The sequence below is a fragment of the Microtus oregoni genome, unplaced genomic scaffold, assembly GCF_018167655.1.
Source record: "Microtus oregoni isolate MIOR12 unplaced genomic scaffold, Mior012 000006F_ref0000085, whole genome shotgun sequence".
Lineage (NCBI taxonomy): Eukaryota > Metazoa > Chordata > Mammalia > Rodentia > Cricetidae > Microtus > Microtus oregoni.
This window is the reverse complement of record NW_024543065.1, coordinates 36276536-36291091: the sequence shown is the minus strand read 5'-3', so window position 1 is coordinate 36291091 and position 14556 is coordinate 36276536. Positions and strand designations below refer to the sequence as shown.

At 35.6% G+C, this 14556-nt stretch overlaps 1 protein-coding gene across 4 annotated transcripts in view; it reads right to left on the bottom strand.

Moving 5' to 3' along the window:
- The window catches only part of Ascc3 (activating signal cointegrator 1 complex subunit 3), a 302434-nt gene that overhangs the window by 11078 nt on the left and 276800 nt on the right, over positions 1 to 14556 (bottom strand). For all 4 annotated transcript variants that reach the window (XM_041653682.1, XM_041653681.1, XM_041653683.1 and 1 more), the window contains 2 exons: positions 2877 to 3028; positions 1031 to 1175 (listed from right to left, as the gene is read on the bottom strand). In XM_041653682.1, the coding sequence (XP_041509616.1) occupies positions 1031 to 1175; positions 2877 to 3028 (297 nt within the window). The remainder of the gene's footprint in view (positions 1 to 1030; positions 1176 to 2876; positions 3029 to 14556) is intronic.

Genomic DNA, 14556 nt, shown 5'->3' with positions numbered 1-14556 from the left:
CTAAAACTTGGCTTGAAATGAGTGTATGTTATGCGAGAAATCTGTTGTTGCTAACAGTAGTCTTGTTTGAATTCAGAGATGTTTTTATTCATAATTTTCATGGTAATTTAGTTAGAAAGACAGGCATTTATTATGAATATTTAAATAATGATTTGTGTCAATTTGGGGTTCAACAGAAACTGAACAGTCAATCAGATACTTTTTTACCAAGTCTTGCTTAAAGTAAGTTTCACTTGGAAAAGAAACATGATATAGAAAAAGTTTCTTCAATACCTGAAGTTGCAGAATTGTGAAGAAATGCTGAATACTTACTTTAAAATGTCAATATAAAATGCTAACAACTTAAAATCTAGAAAGTCAAATATATCTGGCATCATTCATTCATGATATTTCTTTTCCCAAAGACTGTTTGGATAGGCAACTTATTCTGCCTTTCACAACAGCAATTGAACTGTGTATACAAGTCATATGGTTCACAAAAGTGAGTATTTGAAAGACTATCTTATAATCTAGGAAGAGAAAAATGATTAATGTAAGACATAAGACATAAACCAATAACTGAAGGGATTGTATATATGCCCAGGCACACCCTCTACCCCCAAATGAAATTCAAAGTTTTTGCTCTCAGTAATTAAACCATTATGTTTCCATAAGAGAGGAAAACTTTATATGTCCAGTAAAAAATACTGTAATTTAAAAAATACAATAGTCCCAAATTTAAACTAAGGTGTTTCAGGTAACATTCACTGGCCTTGTGAAGCATAACAGCACACATAATGCAAGGTATGTTTTATGGATTAGAATCAAGGCTGCAGTGAGGTTGTGACATGAAACATGGATGATAAAAGCTTGAAACACATCAGAGGCATGATATGTTTGATTTTGAATTAACTTTCGGTCATTATGTCAAAAATTCTTCACTGTTACCAATTTTTCATGATTCCATTATCATATGGGTTGGTGCCCCACAGTTGAAGAAACTGTGTTCTAAGTTAAGGAAAGTCTTGACCTGGAGGAGAGATGGATATACCTGCTTTGTTTTGGCTGACTGTAATTCATTCTCCACCATGGAACTGAATATATGGTCTTTCCCTTCACAGGCATGGATCAGCTCAGGAAGGCATTCGATGGATGTTGGCCTAGCATGTGGGCCCTTTACTGGTGGTTTCCATTTCCTATGAAACAATATACACCAATAAAATAATTTCTTCACAGCCAAATGATGACAGTGGTTTTAACAGTTTTTTTTAAAAATAGATGTACATTTGGTACGCCACTATGCTAACTTTTAAATAACACTCAGTATTCTCTAAGTCATCTCTACTACTATATGAAATATGTAAAGTGTAATCTATACATTCAATACTTAGGTTTCACAGATAGTGGGTATCTACAGGAACACAGGCCGTTAGATTTTATGCTAAGAAAAAAATACAACTGGAATCATACTCATACTCTTAAGGTTTTTCCAGAAAACTAGAGAGGATTTCCTAGGCCCCTGCTAGTTCTTACTTCTTATAATAGACCTCCCAGTCCCTTAATATGCCTTCTTTACTGCTGGAATCCAGCGTTTGTAACATTTACTAATGCAGCTAAAGGATCTTGAGACAGCTACAGACACCAATGGGTGTCTGCCTCCCCTTAACACTTCCTACTAGCATGTCTTGCTCTAAGCACAATTGTATTATTTTTCAGGGATATCCACGGTAGACTCAAACATCTTGAGAGTGCCACGGAGCCCAATATATTTGAATTAAATAAGAGGATCTCCTGGAGGGACTCCATATATGCCTAAGGTATTTTATTTATTTATTTGCTTGTTTTGTTCTTTTGAGTCTCCTAGGGTCTCATGTTACCTAGGTTAACCTTCAACTTGATGTGTGGCTGACAATAGCCTTGAACACCTGATCTTCTTGCCTCCAATTCCTATGTTCTGTATACTAAGAGGACTGGTTTACATAGTGCAGGGAATTGAACCAAGGCTTTCCTGCTTGCTAGACAAGTACTCTATCAACTGAGCTACATCCCCAACCCATGCCTGAGGGTTTTGTTGTTACTTCTATCTGTAGGCTCTAATGATTGTAACACCTTTCCTGGTTGATAAAATTATAAAAGGAACATGATGGCAAGCTTTAAGCAAACTTTGTTTCATGACTGTAAAACAAGGTTTTGGTTGAAAAGTGTCTCTCAAATATGAAGCATTGGTGTGAAAGAAATATTTCATTTAAATACTACCAACCTCCATGTAGTTGCTATTTTCCCTCTGGCTAAAACCTTTATAACTATTGCACGAGACCTAAGGCTAAATAATTTGATGCTAACATAGCTCTTCCAGTGTATCAAACAACATTTTAAAATATTTTACAGAAGCATAATTTTCATTTGAAAACAATTCAGATTCCTTAATTCTCTTGTATTACAGAAGAAAATGGCAATTTATTATATGTTTGATCACAAAGTACACTATCAATGTCTTCGTAAATGGAGGCTGATATTGCAAGGGAATAAATTCAATTAAAGTATACGTATGACCAACCAATGCTGCAAATGGGAAAGGGTTTAGATAAGAAGAGGTTAAACTTGCTGCTCATCTTGGAGCTAGTAACCCCATTCCAAGGGAGGCTATTATAACACAACCCAGGCTTTTCTCCCCCTGGAAAACAGTTATTTTCAGCCTGAAAGAATCAATGTCCTAGGCAAAACCTGGGACTGTATTAGCTCTGTGAGTGTGAAGAGGAACCCTGCCTTTGTGGCTGCGTGGGTCAGTGACTGGGCTCAAGCATGGCATGTATAAACCACTGGGCGGGATCTCAGCCCCTGACCCCATTAAAAAGTTTTTTTTTTAATTAAAATAATTACATTGACAAAACAATTACCTGAAAAGGTGAAGATGGTGCTGTTCTATGTTTGGTATTGTAAGAAGAGAAGAATCCTTTAGCCACCGGCCTTGTATCACCATTTGGACCAGGTGGGTGATATTCAGGACAGTCACCAGCCAGCCCTGGCTTGCAGCCACATCCAACATGGCCTGGATAAGGAAAATCATGTTAGCCTTAACAACAACAACAACAACAACAACAAAAAGCAGGAAAATCAAGCATTATATCTTAAAACTACTATGTATCAGAATAGAAACTAAAAACTGAGCTATAGTTAAGTTGGGGAACAAACTGAACTTCCCATAGAAGGATTAAATATAAATATACACTTTTGAGGACAGAAAAAAAAGTTAGGTATTAGTGTTTCTAGAAATAAGAAAAACATCAATTTTTTTGAGTAAATAGAAAATTCACAGCATCAAGAATGTTTAAAATGTAAATTTTACTGTCTTTCAAATGTAAAACCAGTAACTGTAGGGAAAAAGGTTTTTTTTTTTTTGTTAAAAAATATTTTTCTGAAAGAGCAGACTAAGGATATAGGCCAATTCTTAATGACAATAGAACACACTGCATTGGCAACTGCCTGTGGTCCATGGTCAGTGACGGAAGCAATCCATATTAGACTTTACATCCAATCTAATGTTTTATGGACAAACAAAAGGCTGCATTTGCTTAAGGCAAAACTAAACAGTGAAATCTTATATAAACAGAGGAGAAGTTTACATAGGCAAAGTGATTTCAATTAAATGAGATTCTGCAGAATGCTGACTGAAAGACATAAGTTAATATGATACTGGGCAGTTATACAGTTTTGGGACTGTGCTAGCTTTTTTTGAGATGTACCTAGCAATCTATTACAATGATACTTTACAGTAAATATCTCACTGATGTTAAGGTATTATAATGTTGTATTTAAGCTATGTTAGTAGTATGGTTTACTACCATTCTGTGGTATCAGTGCGAATATATTCTCATAAGCTTTAAATTTCCACCTCTGTGTTCTATGATTTACAAAAAGTAAAATAATCATAAAAGTTTGTCAAATAAAATCTATGCTCTTTTATGTACAATATAGGGAAATGGACCAGGGTTCTTGGATATAATGATTAGTATGATAGAACACTCAAACTGGTCATTAGTACCTGTTGGGCTCCTAGCTATACACCAAAAGCCTGGACATAGATATATTTACATGTGTGGATATATAAGTATGTGCATTGAACGTTTCATCCACACATAGCTGAGAAGCACTGTGTGTATACTTTTTCATTAAGATGTACAAGACAAATGAGTTATAATGAATGCTATGTAGAAAATAATGTGGTTCAGAAATCACAATGCTCGAGACCATCTTAGAGAACAGAAAAGAGAAATGAGTAACTGTACTAATGCAATATGATGATGCACTTAGAAGTTGTAATGAGGACTAACAAAAACAATTTTACTTTTGATTTTGTATTGTAATGTGACTGGAAATAAATTCCAGACCAAAGGCTCACATCTACACTTGGATGGACTAACCATATGGTTTTAACTTTGAAGTTTTCATTATGAAGTTGAAAGATTTCATAAAATTTATGAGCGTTCTCCGCAAGTTTTCACTGTATGATCCAGATGTGAAAATACAAAAAGAAAATCATGCAAAGTAAGTGCTTACGTCAAGTGAAAGTCCTATCATGAATTGAAACTCATCTTCAATTTACAGAAAAGAAAGGGATGATAAGGTATTGCAACAGTACAAACATGCAGAACTAAATACTGTTACACATCTGTCTGCCAACCACTGCCTAGAGTTGCTGTCCTCTGCCCCACTGTTTAGCTCCTACCTTCACTGCCTCAGAAGTTTTCATTTATTCCCATTCTAACTCAATTTTCTTTAATCAATACTTACTTTTCTTAAGAGAATGAATTTCTAAAGAGGTAAAACTAAACAGCCTATTCCCCTACTTAAGTATTTTCAATGACATTACACTGTGTAGTGAACAAAAACAGACATGTCTTTGCATAGCAGCCAAAACCCTATGATTACTGTCTCTCTTTTCCCTCTGATCACCTTGGCCAATATACTCTTAGTGGAGTAATAAAAATGGCTGGTATTTTCCAGATTTACACTAGTGGTTAATTTTTTAAATGAATATCACTCATTTCCCTTTTACCCTTTGAAGCCTTCCCGATTCCTCCAGACAGATATAGGCCAGTTTGTCTCCTCTGCCTCTACTTACCACAATTTTCTATTTGTATATTATCCTGTAAACTATATCCTTCTTGTCATGATAATTTATAAATATTCTTTGTAATTCTAGCACTAACACAGTATATTCAGTAAATATTTTGTGGTGGTCTAAATGAAAATGGCCCCCAAAGATTCATAGGAAGTGGCATTATTTATTGGAGGTGTGGCCTTGTTGGAGTACGTGTGGTCTTGTTTTTAGGGCTTTGAGGTTTCAGACGCTCAAGCCAGGCCCAGTGTCACTCTTTCTTCCTGCTGCCTGCAGATCCAGATGTACCATGTCTGTCTTTGTGCTGCCATGCTGAAAATGGACTAAACCTCTGAACTGTAAGTCAGGCCCAATTAAATGTTTTCCTTTATAAGAGTTACTGCGGTCAACAGTGTCTACAGCAATAAAATACTAAGATATATTTCTTTTATTAAAGTATACATAAAAATCTAACTATAATATTATAATATGACTAAATGACTAAATCATTGAGATCTACTAAAAGCAGTATAAAAGAAAAACACACAAACTTTGATGTCAGACAGACTTGGATCCTAATTTTATCCCATTTGGTAAGTACATCTAAATTTGAGAAAGTCACTCTACACTGCTGGATCCTGAAGAGGTTCTTTGGAAGCAAGAGAAAATATCCAACACGAGTCTCCCAGCAGTTGTTTGCTGCACATGAGACAGTAACAAACAGAGACCTAGTTAAACATCATAAAACAGTATTTTTCCCTCTTTCCTAGCAGAGATGTTCTTTTATCTTTTTCATGTCCATTTCTACACAGTGAGGGAGGAGTAGAGGAGAGGAGCATCCATGGTCAGGAGCAGATGTATGGGTTGGGAATCAGGAGAGGTTTGCGATTACAAGAAATCAAGGGACAAGGAAAAGGACCTGTGCAGGACAAACTAAGAGATGTCAGTTTGGTTCTCAGGTGGAGTGGAAACTCATGCTACTCATAAGGATGGGAGACTGAGGATCCTGGAAACATATGACTGATCCTGGGAAGGACTCTGTGTCTTAGTATTTTACAATAATCTTTCCCAGGTCACTCCAGAGTTTATCATAGATATCTGATAGCCAACCAAAGAAGATTGCTTTGGTACACTGAAGAGACAAAGCTAGAATGATTCTGAGAAGAGAAAAACATGGATAGGGACTAGCACTTTATAATACTTTCTCTTACTAAATTGGAATCAATTTTTATTGATTATCATTTCTAGCTATAGGGGAATAAAGATGTAATTTCTAGCACTGTATCCATTTTTATAAAATTAGAAAACAAAAACCTATCATAATAGAAACTGTAAGGATGTCAGCTATTTTCTGAAGAGAGGTGGGCTGGAAGGGAGTTGAGTTCAGTTTTGGACACTTAGTGAAGATGGAGCTATGAAGCTAGGTGGGCTACTGAGGTGAAGACACACTCCACGGAGAGTACAGACTACAGCCGGACTCCGAAATCCAGGGTACAGAGTCAGCAGCCGGAAAGTTACAATGAGCAGCACTGCTCACAAACGAATCAGTAGCAGAACTGGGGAAGGTGGAAAGACCCAGAAAGGTAGGAGAGGGTGGCACAGGAGGCCATCTGAGCAGCCTCCACGACATTGGAAGTAATTTGTGATTTAAACAGATATTTGCTAAATGCTTGCTAATTGTCAAACCGTCTATTAGCATTTTTATATAACATTAAATTTAACTGCATTTTATAATGAGTGTGGCTCAGAGAGAGAAAGAAACATATTTAAGATTACAAAGTTTTAGAAAATAAGTCTGGTTAGGATTCAAATTCAAGTTGTTGGGAGTATAGTAAATAGTATATATAATTAATAGTAACATAATAATAGCATATATAGTAGTAAATATCATTAGTATACAGCCAATGAATCAGAATATGTGGAAGGTGTGTAGAATTTGAGTGGGTCTGTGATTTAGAACAACTGATTTTATGAGGAATGTGCATATTAGATCCAATGGGACTGCAAGGATAGTTCTCAATTACAGAAAACAAAATGTTGTTATGGAATGGTTCCAAGACCCTGAAAGATACAAAAATATGTGGATATTCAAGTCTCTTATTTAAACATATGCATATACTCCTCTATATCTTAAATCGCCTGCAGTTACCTAATATACTACATTGCTTAAGTAATGACAAAAGAAAAAGAGGTTAAAAAAAGGACTATGTCCAGCACTGACCAAATTCTTCCAATATTTTGCTCTATGGCTGGTAGAACATAAAGATATGGAAGTGGTGAATAAGGAAAGCTGATGACTTTAGTGCAGTTCACACATACTTGGCACTGGTTTGCAGCTGGTGTGGTATGTTAGACACAGAACAACAGTTGAGAACTGTATCTCTAACTGTAAGGCTCTGGGCAAATTAATTATCAAGGTTCATTTACCACATCTGAATAACTGATTCTGATCTGTCACTTTAAAAAAAAAAGAGTTCTACCTTCCATATAAGCTTTAATATTTTAGCAATGACATATGAACATAGATAGATACACTATATATTTGTTTTTTAGAGAACATTTGATTTCTATCTTTTTAAGTGAACTCTAGCATTTTTATGGTCATTTCTAGTAAATACCAAATAAGCTGTACAAAGAAGAGACCATCCTGGGGTCAGGCTATGAGGGTTCAGAAAAGAATGGAGTTCTGTTGAATACTGATGGTCTCATGGAACCAATGAAAGGAAAGCAAAGGAAATTTCTTCAGATGAAGGTAATGATCTCTTCATCAAGGGAGCACAAAATTACTTAGAAGAAAAACTGGGTAAAAACAATGGAAAAAATCCTGGAGCAGCCTTGTCCTCAACAGCAAGACTCTGTAGTGGATTCAACAATGCTTGGAGCTCATTTCCTGCAATAAAGAGTAATTATGGCCTGAAGGCAGAGAATTCACAGTTCCTGTTCATAGTTACCCATGGCAATATGAACTTTTAACACATTGTGACTCTAGTGTTGAAGTGGCTATACTTTGGCTACAATCATAAGGGGACAGGAAGTAAATTAAGAAAACAGGAAGGGGAGAAAAGATGACCTATATAGTACCAGAAATGCTCAGTCAAGTTGACCCATAAAGATATCATGAGAGGGGACTCAAGCAATGGTCATGAAGCTGCTGGGTGAGGCAGTTTGATACTGATCACAGTGCAGGAGTGTAGGTTGCAGGTGATCATGATGTTTAAAAGTCATCTATTGAAGTCACTATGATGGACTGATGATGGCTAACTGACACTATAAATGCTGTTTGAGGGAGACGGGAAACAGTTAAAAAAGAAATCTAATGGATTTCTAATGGAAGCTGGCTCCCTAGAAGGAAATGGTTGGAGAGAAAATAGGAGGTTAGTGTTTTTTTTTAATCTCTGTAGGACAAGAAGAACTGCTCAACATGAGTTTCAGAGGAGAGGAGAGGAGAGGAGAGGAAAATGAATTAGTCTGTATCTGCATATGTCTGAGTGAAGGAGCAAAACTGGAAGGAAGAAGATGAAGCAGAGGCAAACCCCATAAAAGATGAAGTACACACCCCAGAGGCATTTCATCCTCAAGGACTTCTGAAGTGATTCATGGCATGCAAAGGAAAAAGAATGCAGAATGAACATTTTGTTTAGTAAAGGCATGCTTTATGGTACGGACAGACTACACATCCTCAACATTTACTATATATACAACACAAAAAGGCTTCTCAAGTTTGATTTGAACAGCTAAACCCAGTAAGTTTCATTGTGGCATGAAGGACTGAGTTATCCAAATCTAATATTTTTCTTCTCATCTTCTATGACGGCAATTTATAAACAGTGAACATTTAAATGTATCAAGTATAGAAATCTTTAATTATTATGAAAATCCCCAAACAGTAAAGTATATAAAGTCATCCTGTGTGCAAACATGATGATGAAAATATTTGTACCGAAGCATACAGATTATAAAAGTTTCACAAATAACCTAGTTTAATCTTTACCAACAGCAACTGTGAGACAGATAAGGAAAGAGAAGCTTGCGGAAGGTCAGTGACTAGGAACTAACACACATGAAGAGTGATAGAGGTAAGGATTAGTCTCGTTTTTCCAATTTCAGACCTGCGCTCACTGCATGAGATTCCATTACCTTTGCTGACTTACCCACACCTAGGAAATGAATAATAACTTTAAACAAAATGATGCAATTCAATAATTATTGTCTATGAATAAATTTGCCAATACAAGATTCAAAATGAAACATGTGAATTAGCTTTATTCCATATAGTTATAGTTAAACATTAGCTCATCAGGCATTATTTTTTGAAACAAAATTCATTCTGGAGTAAATAATTAAAAATAAAACTGAACAATGAGCACTAATACAATTAAGTCAATTTCACTGTATGTCAAGAGAACCAATGAAACAGAATAGCAAAGGAAAAGTCTAATAAAAATTTCTCCACGAACTTAAACTTCATTTTAAGAAATCTGGGCTGCAAAGTATGTGGAGTCTGGAATGTGATGCTCCAGCCATGTGCTTATGATAAAAAATTTTCCTTGATTCTTTCTTCCTATGAGAAACCCTTCCTCTACCCTATCATCTCTCTTACTGTATCTATTGATTATAAAGAGATCACAAGAATATTAGCACACCATCAGGACAATAGCTGAAATAACAGAGAACACTGCCATTTCTGCTCGAATTAAATAACATAAAAATAACATTTTCTTACTCGATTTTAAAGATTTATTTCATCCAAAATGAGAGGAAGTTACATTAATGTAGGGAAACAAAGTTAATAACGGAGTATCACAGGAATGCGAATCACTACAGGAAGATGATAAAACCAAAGTCTGAGAAACTATCATAGCTAAGACAGGTCAAGACAGACAAGAAAGTCAGGCTAATTTATGTAGTATCTTGAATGACAGTATATAAATATTAAAGAGACCTTAATAATGATGGATTTTGATTAATAATGATGTAGGCTTATTAATTATAAGAACTATACTGCACTAAAATATGTGTGATGCTATTAACAGAAGAGCTGGACACCCATGGACTCAATGCAACCTTTCCTGAAGTTTCCAATTCAAGCACTAACCAAACCTGATGCTGCTGAGCTTCCAAGATCAGACAAGACTGGGAACATTCATAGCAGCAAGGCTTTAGACAACCTTTCTTGAAAATGTAAACTATTCTCAAATGAAAAGCATACGATAATAATAATAATAAACCGTCAAACACAAATGTAACTAGCAACTCATTGTAGAAGCTTGTATGTTATAGACTGTAAGCAAACCCGTTGCTTAGCTCAGAACTCCTGGAAGTTTTGCAAGGACAGGAAGGCCCCTGAGAATAGCTTTCTGGAGAAAAAGGCACAGTCACTTAAAGGTTCAAATCCTGTGAAGTAAGGATACAATATTTTGTCAATAATTAAAATGCTGAAAGTACATTTATAAGATTTTTTTTTTCAGTAGCAACAGTTGTTCATTGTAACTTTCTCCTAAACTTTGACCCCCAGAAGGTTAGCATTCAGGAAGCTCAGCTGCTGTCTAACAAACTTAATTAATCAAAAAGTCATTTCCGAGCTGTAACTATGAGTAAAAGTGCTTCAAGTGTCCTAGCAAGCCTACAAGTTAATCAAAATGCTAATGCAGTACAAATTAAAGTTGTGATTAACATTTCACAGTAGCTGCTTAAGTGAATTGATCACACAAATGGGTTAAGCATTACTCATTTCCTAAAGCCCCAACCGGGAAAAGGGTTGTTATGTGGGTGTGAGGAGAGGAACTGAGGATAGAAGGATCCTTTACGACAGCACCACACTGTCAATAAATCATCCCTGAGCTTCCATATGAAAGCTTACAGGCAGTTATGCCAGAGGAAACAGCCTTCCAAATTATATTACATTCCCTGAAGGGAGAGGGCTTACAAATTCACAGGAGTAAATAAAGGTGTCTAACACCACAAAACATACATATTTGTGTTAGTTTTGGAAGTGCTAAGCCCATGGGCTCTGCTCCATCCCTAGCAAGGATGATGCTTTGTTTTAGGTGATTTTGGTCATTGTACTGAAGAATTAAGATGAAACTCTGACTATCTGGACTGAATGCCCACTGTAGTGTAAATATTTCCATGTGGAAGAATGGATCATTAAGGATTAAGTTCATGTAGTATAATTTGCTTTAAATTCTTAGCCAGTAGTAAGATTTCACAAGGCTTCTATGGAAAAAAAGGGGTCTTTAGCCGCCTCGCCAAGAAAAGAGCCTAAATTAGACCCCACCCAGGTCACTTATGAGATTGATAAGGTCACATAAAAATGTTTATAGTAAATGGACTATATGTGTTGGTAGACAATTCAAAATTTTGTAGCCGAAAATCCTTTAGGTAGTGGGAAAACTTAAACACACACAAATACACCACACACACACACACACACACACACACACACACACACACACGCCCCTTTCCTTTCTACCATCTTCTATTAAGAAATTAGAAAGAAAAAAAAAACCAAAATATTTGTTTTATTTGTTCATGATGTCAGTTTTCCAGTCAGTGATGCTACAGCTATTAGAGGTTCCCAGTATACTTTAGCTCTGAAACCCTCCCATAGTGTTAGCGCTCCTTGACACAGACCGGAATAACAGACATGTTGTTTACAAATAATCTACTTGTCTTTCTTTTATCAAAATGACCTGGAAAGATCTGAAACATATTGTGCTACCTGTCTAATTAGAAGCATTTAACATTTGAAAGGATTTAACTGAGAATACAGTAGATTCACCTAACATTTGCAATATCAAAACATTCTTACAAGTATTGGATTAAGGATTACACCAAGTACTTCGTATTTAAGCTTGGTAATACCTAGACTACTTTTACTGCTAATTATACTTGGCTCTAAACGACTAAACCCCACTCATTCAGATGATTGTGACATTTTTCAATGCACTCCCACCCATGAAGCCCATGCTAGTGAGCACCAGGTAAACACACTCACTTTCCTCGATGGTATTTGATTCTTTGGAAATCAAGTAATTTTACAGGTAACCCCCACAACAGGAATGAATCATTTACTAATAAAATCTAGACCCAGCACATTTATAGTTATACTATACTTTCATTCAAAAGATTGTTTTTTCCTTATTTTTTCCTTTTGTGGCACTGAAAGTAACTCAGATATTTTATTCTCTCCTCTTCTCATACTCTAACATATGGACACATACTTTCAGAAGCACATGTATTGTTTATCCATCAGCATATTTAGCAGCAGTGAAGTTGGGGATGTAGCACAGTGAGTAGTGAACTGGCTACAATATACCACAGGTTCTAAGTTTGATCCACTGCAATCTCTAACAATGGCTAAGTGCAGGCACATAAGCCTATAATGCAATCTTCGCCACTCCTAAAAGGGAAGTTAGAGAATCAGGACTTGAGACTAACACGTGAACTAAGTCAGTTAGAGACCCATCTCGTTAGGCTAGATCAGACCCTACAGCAGATCAAGAAAAGAAAAAAAAATTAGAAAAAAATAGATTGAAGATGAAATACCAATTATTAGGAATGGGTTGCTTCTTTTAGAATCATTGTCCAAAGCACAGACCCCCAATCAAACTACTTCAAGTGGTCAAAGTTACTATCATCAGTAACGGCTACATTGCTGTCATGAACCTTATGAATGTGATACATTAACAGGGCAAACCATCTCTGTTGTGGTATTCTTGCCAAAATACTGAACATGAATGCAATCACAAGAAAGTACTCATCTGGCAAGTTTACATTGTGGGGCATTACAAAATCATTGCTAAGATAGCCAAGGACACTAAACAGATGTTAACAAAAAAAATTTTGAATCCTGGACTGAAACTGGATCCTTTGGCTGAATATGGAAAAGGAAAGTTTTACTGAAGTTGGTTATGCAAGATAAATTTTGTGCATGATATTTAGATGATGACAATAATGGTACTCAATTTATTTGCAAGAATAGAATGTACTTCTGCACCTTTCATGCAAGCCTTCCTGACCCCAGTGTTCATTAACTGTCTTTGTGGAAAGGATGAAAAAAAAAGCCATAGCAAACACAAATGAGTATCCAGGGCCACAGCTGAAAACCCAGAACTTTAACCCTGTAAAGTGTGACTAATGAGGAATGGTAAATCATCTTCCTAGAGAGGCAGATCATGTGTTAGCTATGAAAATGTATACAAAGCACTGATGTGTTAAAGGCTTATTGCCCTCTGAATTTCTGATACCCCGTGCTTACCTTATTTTATATGGTAACACTTTTGAATAATAAAAATGTGTGTTACATGCTTTTAATTCCAGGAGATAGGTAGAGGCAGAGAGGTGGAGAGGCAGAGGCGGATGGATCTTTGTGAGTTTAAGGCCAGCCTAATCTACATAGTCTGCTCCAAGATGCCCAGGGCTTCATGGAGAGACCCCGTCTAAGACAATAAAAACAACAAAAACCAAAAACAAAGAATAATAAAAATGTCAGAGTTTCTTTATAAAACACGCAAGCATTTTAGAAGAGCAAAAAGCAGAAAATAAAAAGCATACTAAACCTGCCACCAAGATACAGGTACTGTAAAAATCTCTCAGTGAAATCATCTTAGAATTTTTCTTAGATGTAGGTAATCTTCACATAAATATTATATTATAAATATATAATATTATACATACAATATTATAAATATAATATATAAACATTAAATTATATATAAATATATATAAATAAGATAAATATATATAATTTATCAATAGAATGGTTACAAATTATAATTAATTTAAGAGGTCCTGATTAGTTTTGAACCTTTGCCATTTTAAAGAATGTCCTTGTACTGACATCTTAAGATAGACTTAATATACCTGTAAAAAGACTTTTAAAAATTACATATTTTGTGACAGGAATGTTAAAAAATGTAAAATGTAGAAAGTCAAGATCTCTCATAATTCAATCTTGTCAGTACAACCTTCATCAAAACCTAATTCCCTGTGGTTTCCCTCAGTCAAGGGCAGCTTCTTTCTTGCGGCTGTGCTGGAAAACCCTGAATCATCTTCAGTTTTACCTGCCTGCTAAAAATTCTTGTTCATTCACCCTGCTCTTTAAAAAAGTTATTCAAGGACCATTTAGGATCAAACCAGTTCTCATCTACCACACCTATTTTATTCCTTGTCTCACTCTAGAGCATTCAAGGTATGGAAACCTCATTGATAGGGTTTTAAACTCTACTTTAATGTTCATGATGATATAAAAAACTGGCACAGTACTCTTCATTTAAATTACATCGCAGCAAGGGTAGATTTCCTTTATATATTTCAATAAAACAACACTGCAGCAAACACTTTGTATTGATTACAAAAGGAGATAAATGGGTCTAGGTGACATTTATTACTTTGGATATCAAAACATTTACAAGATATAAAACAGGGGTACAGTTTTCACCATTTTTTGTGGGTTTAGAAAGTAACTATTTTTTTAT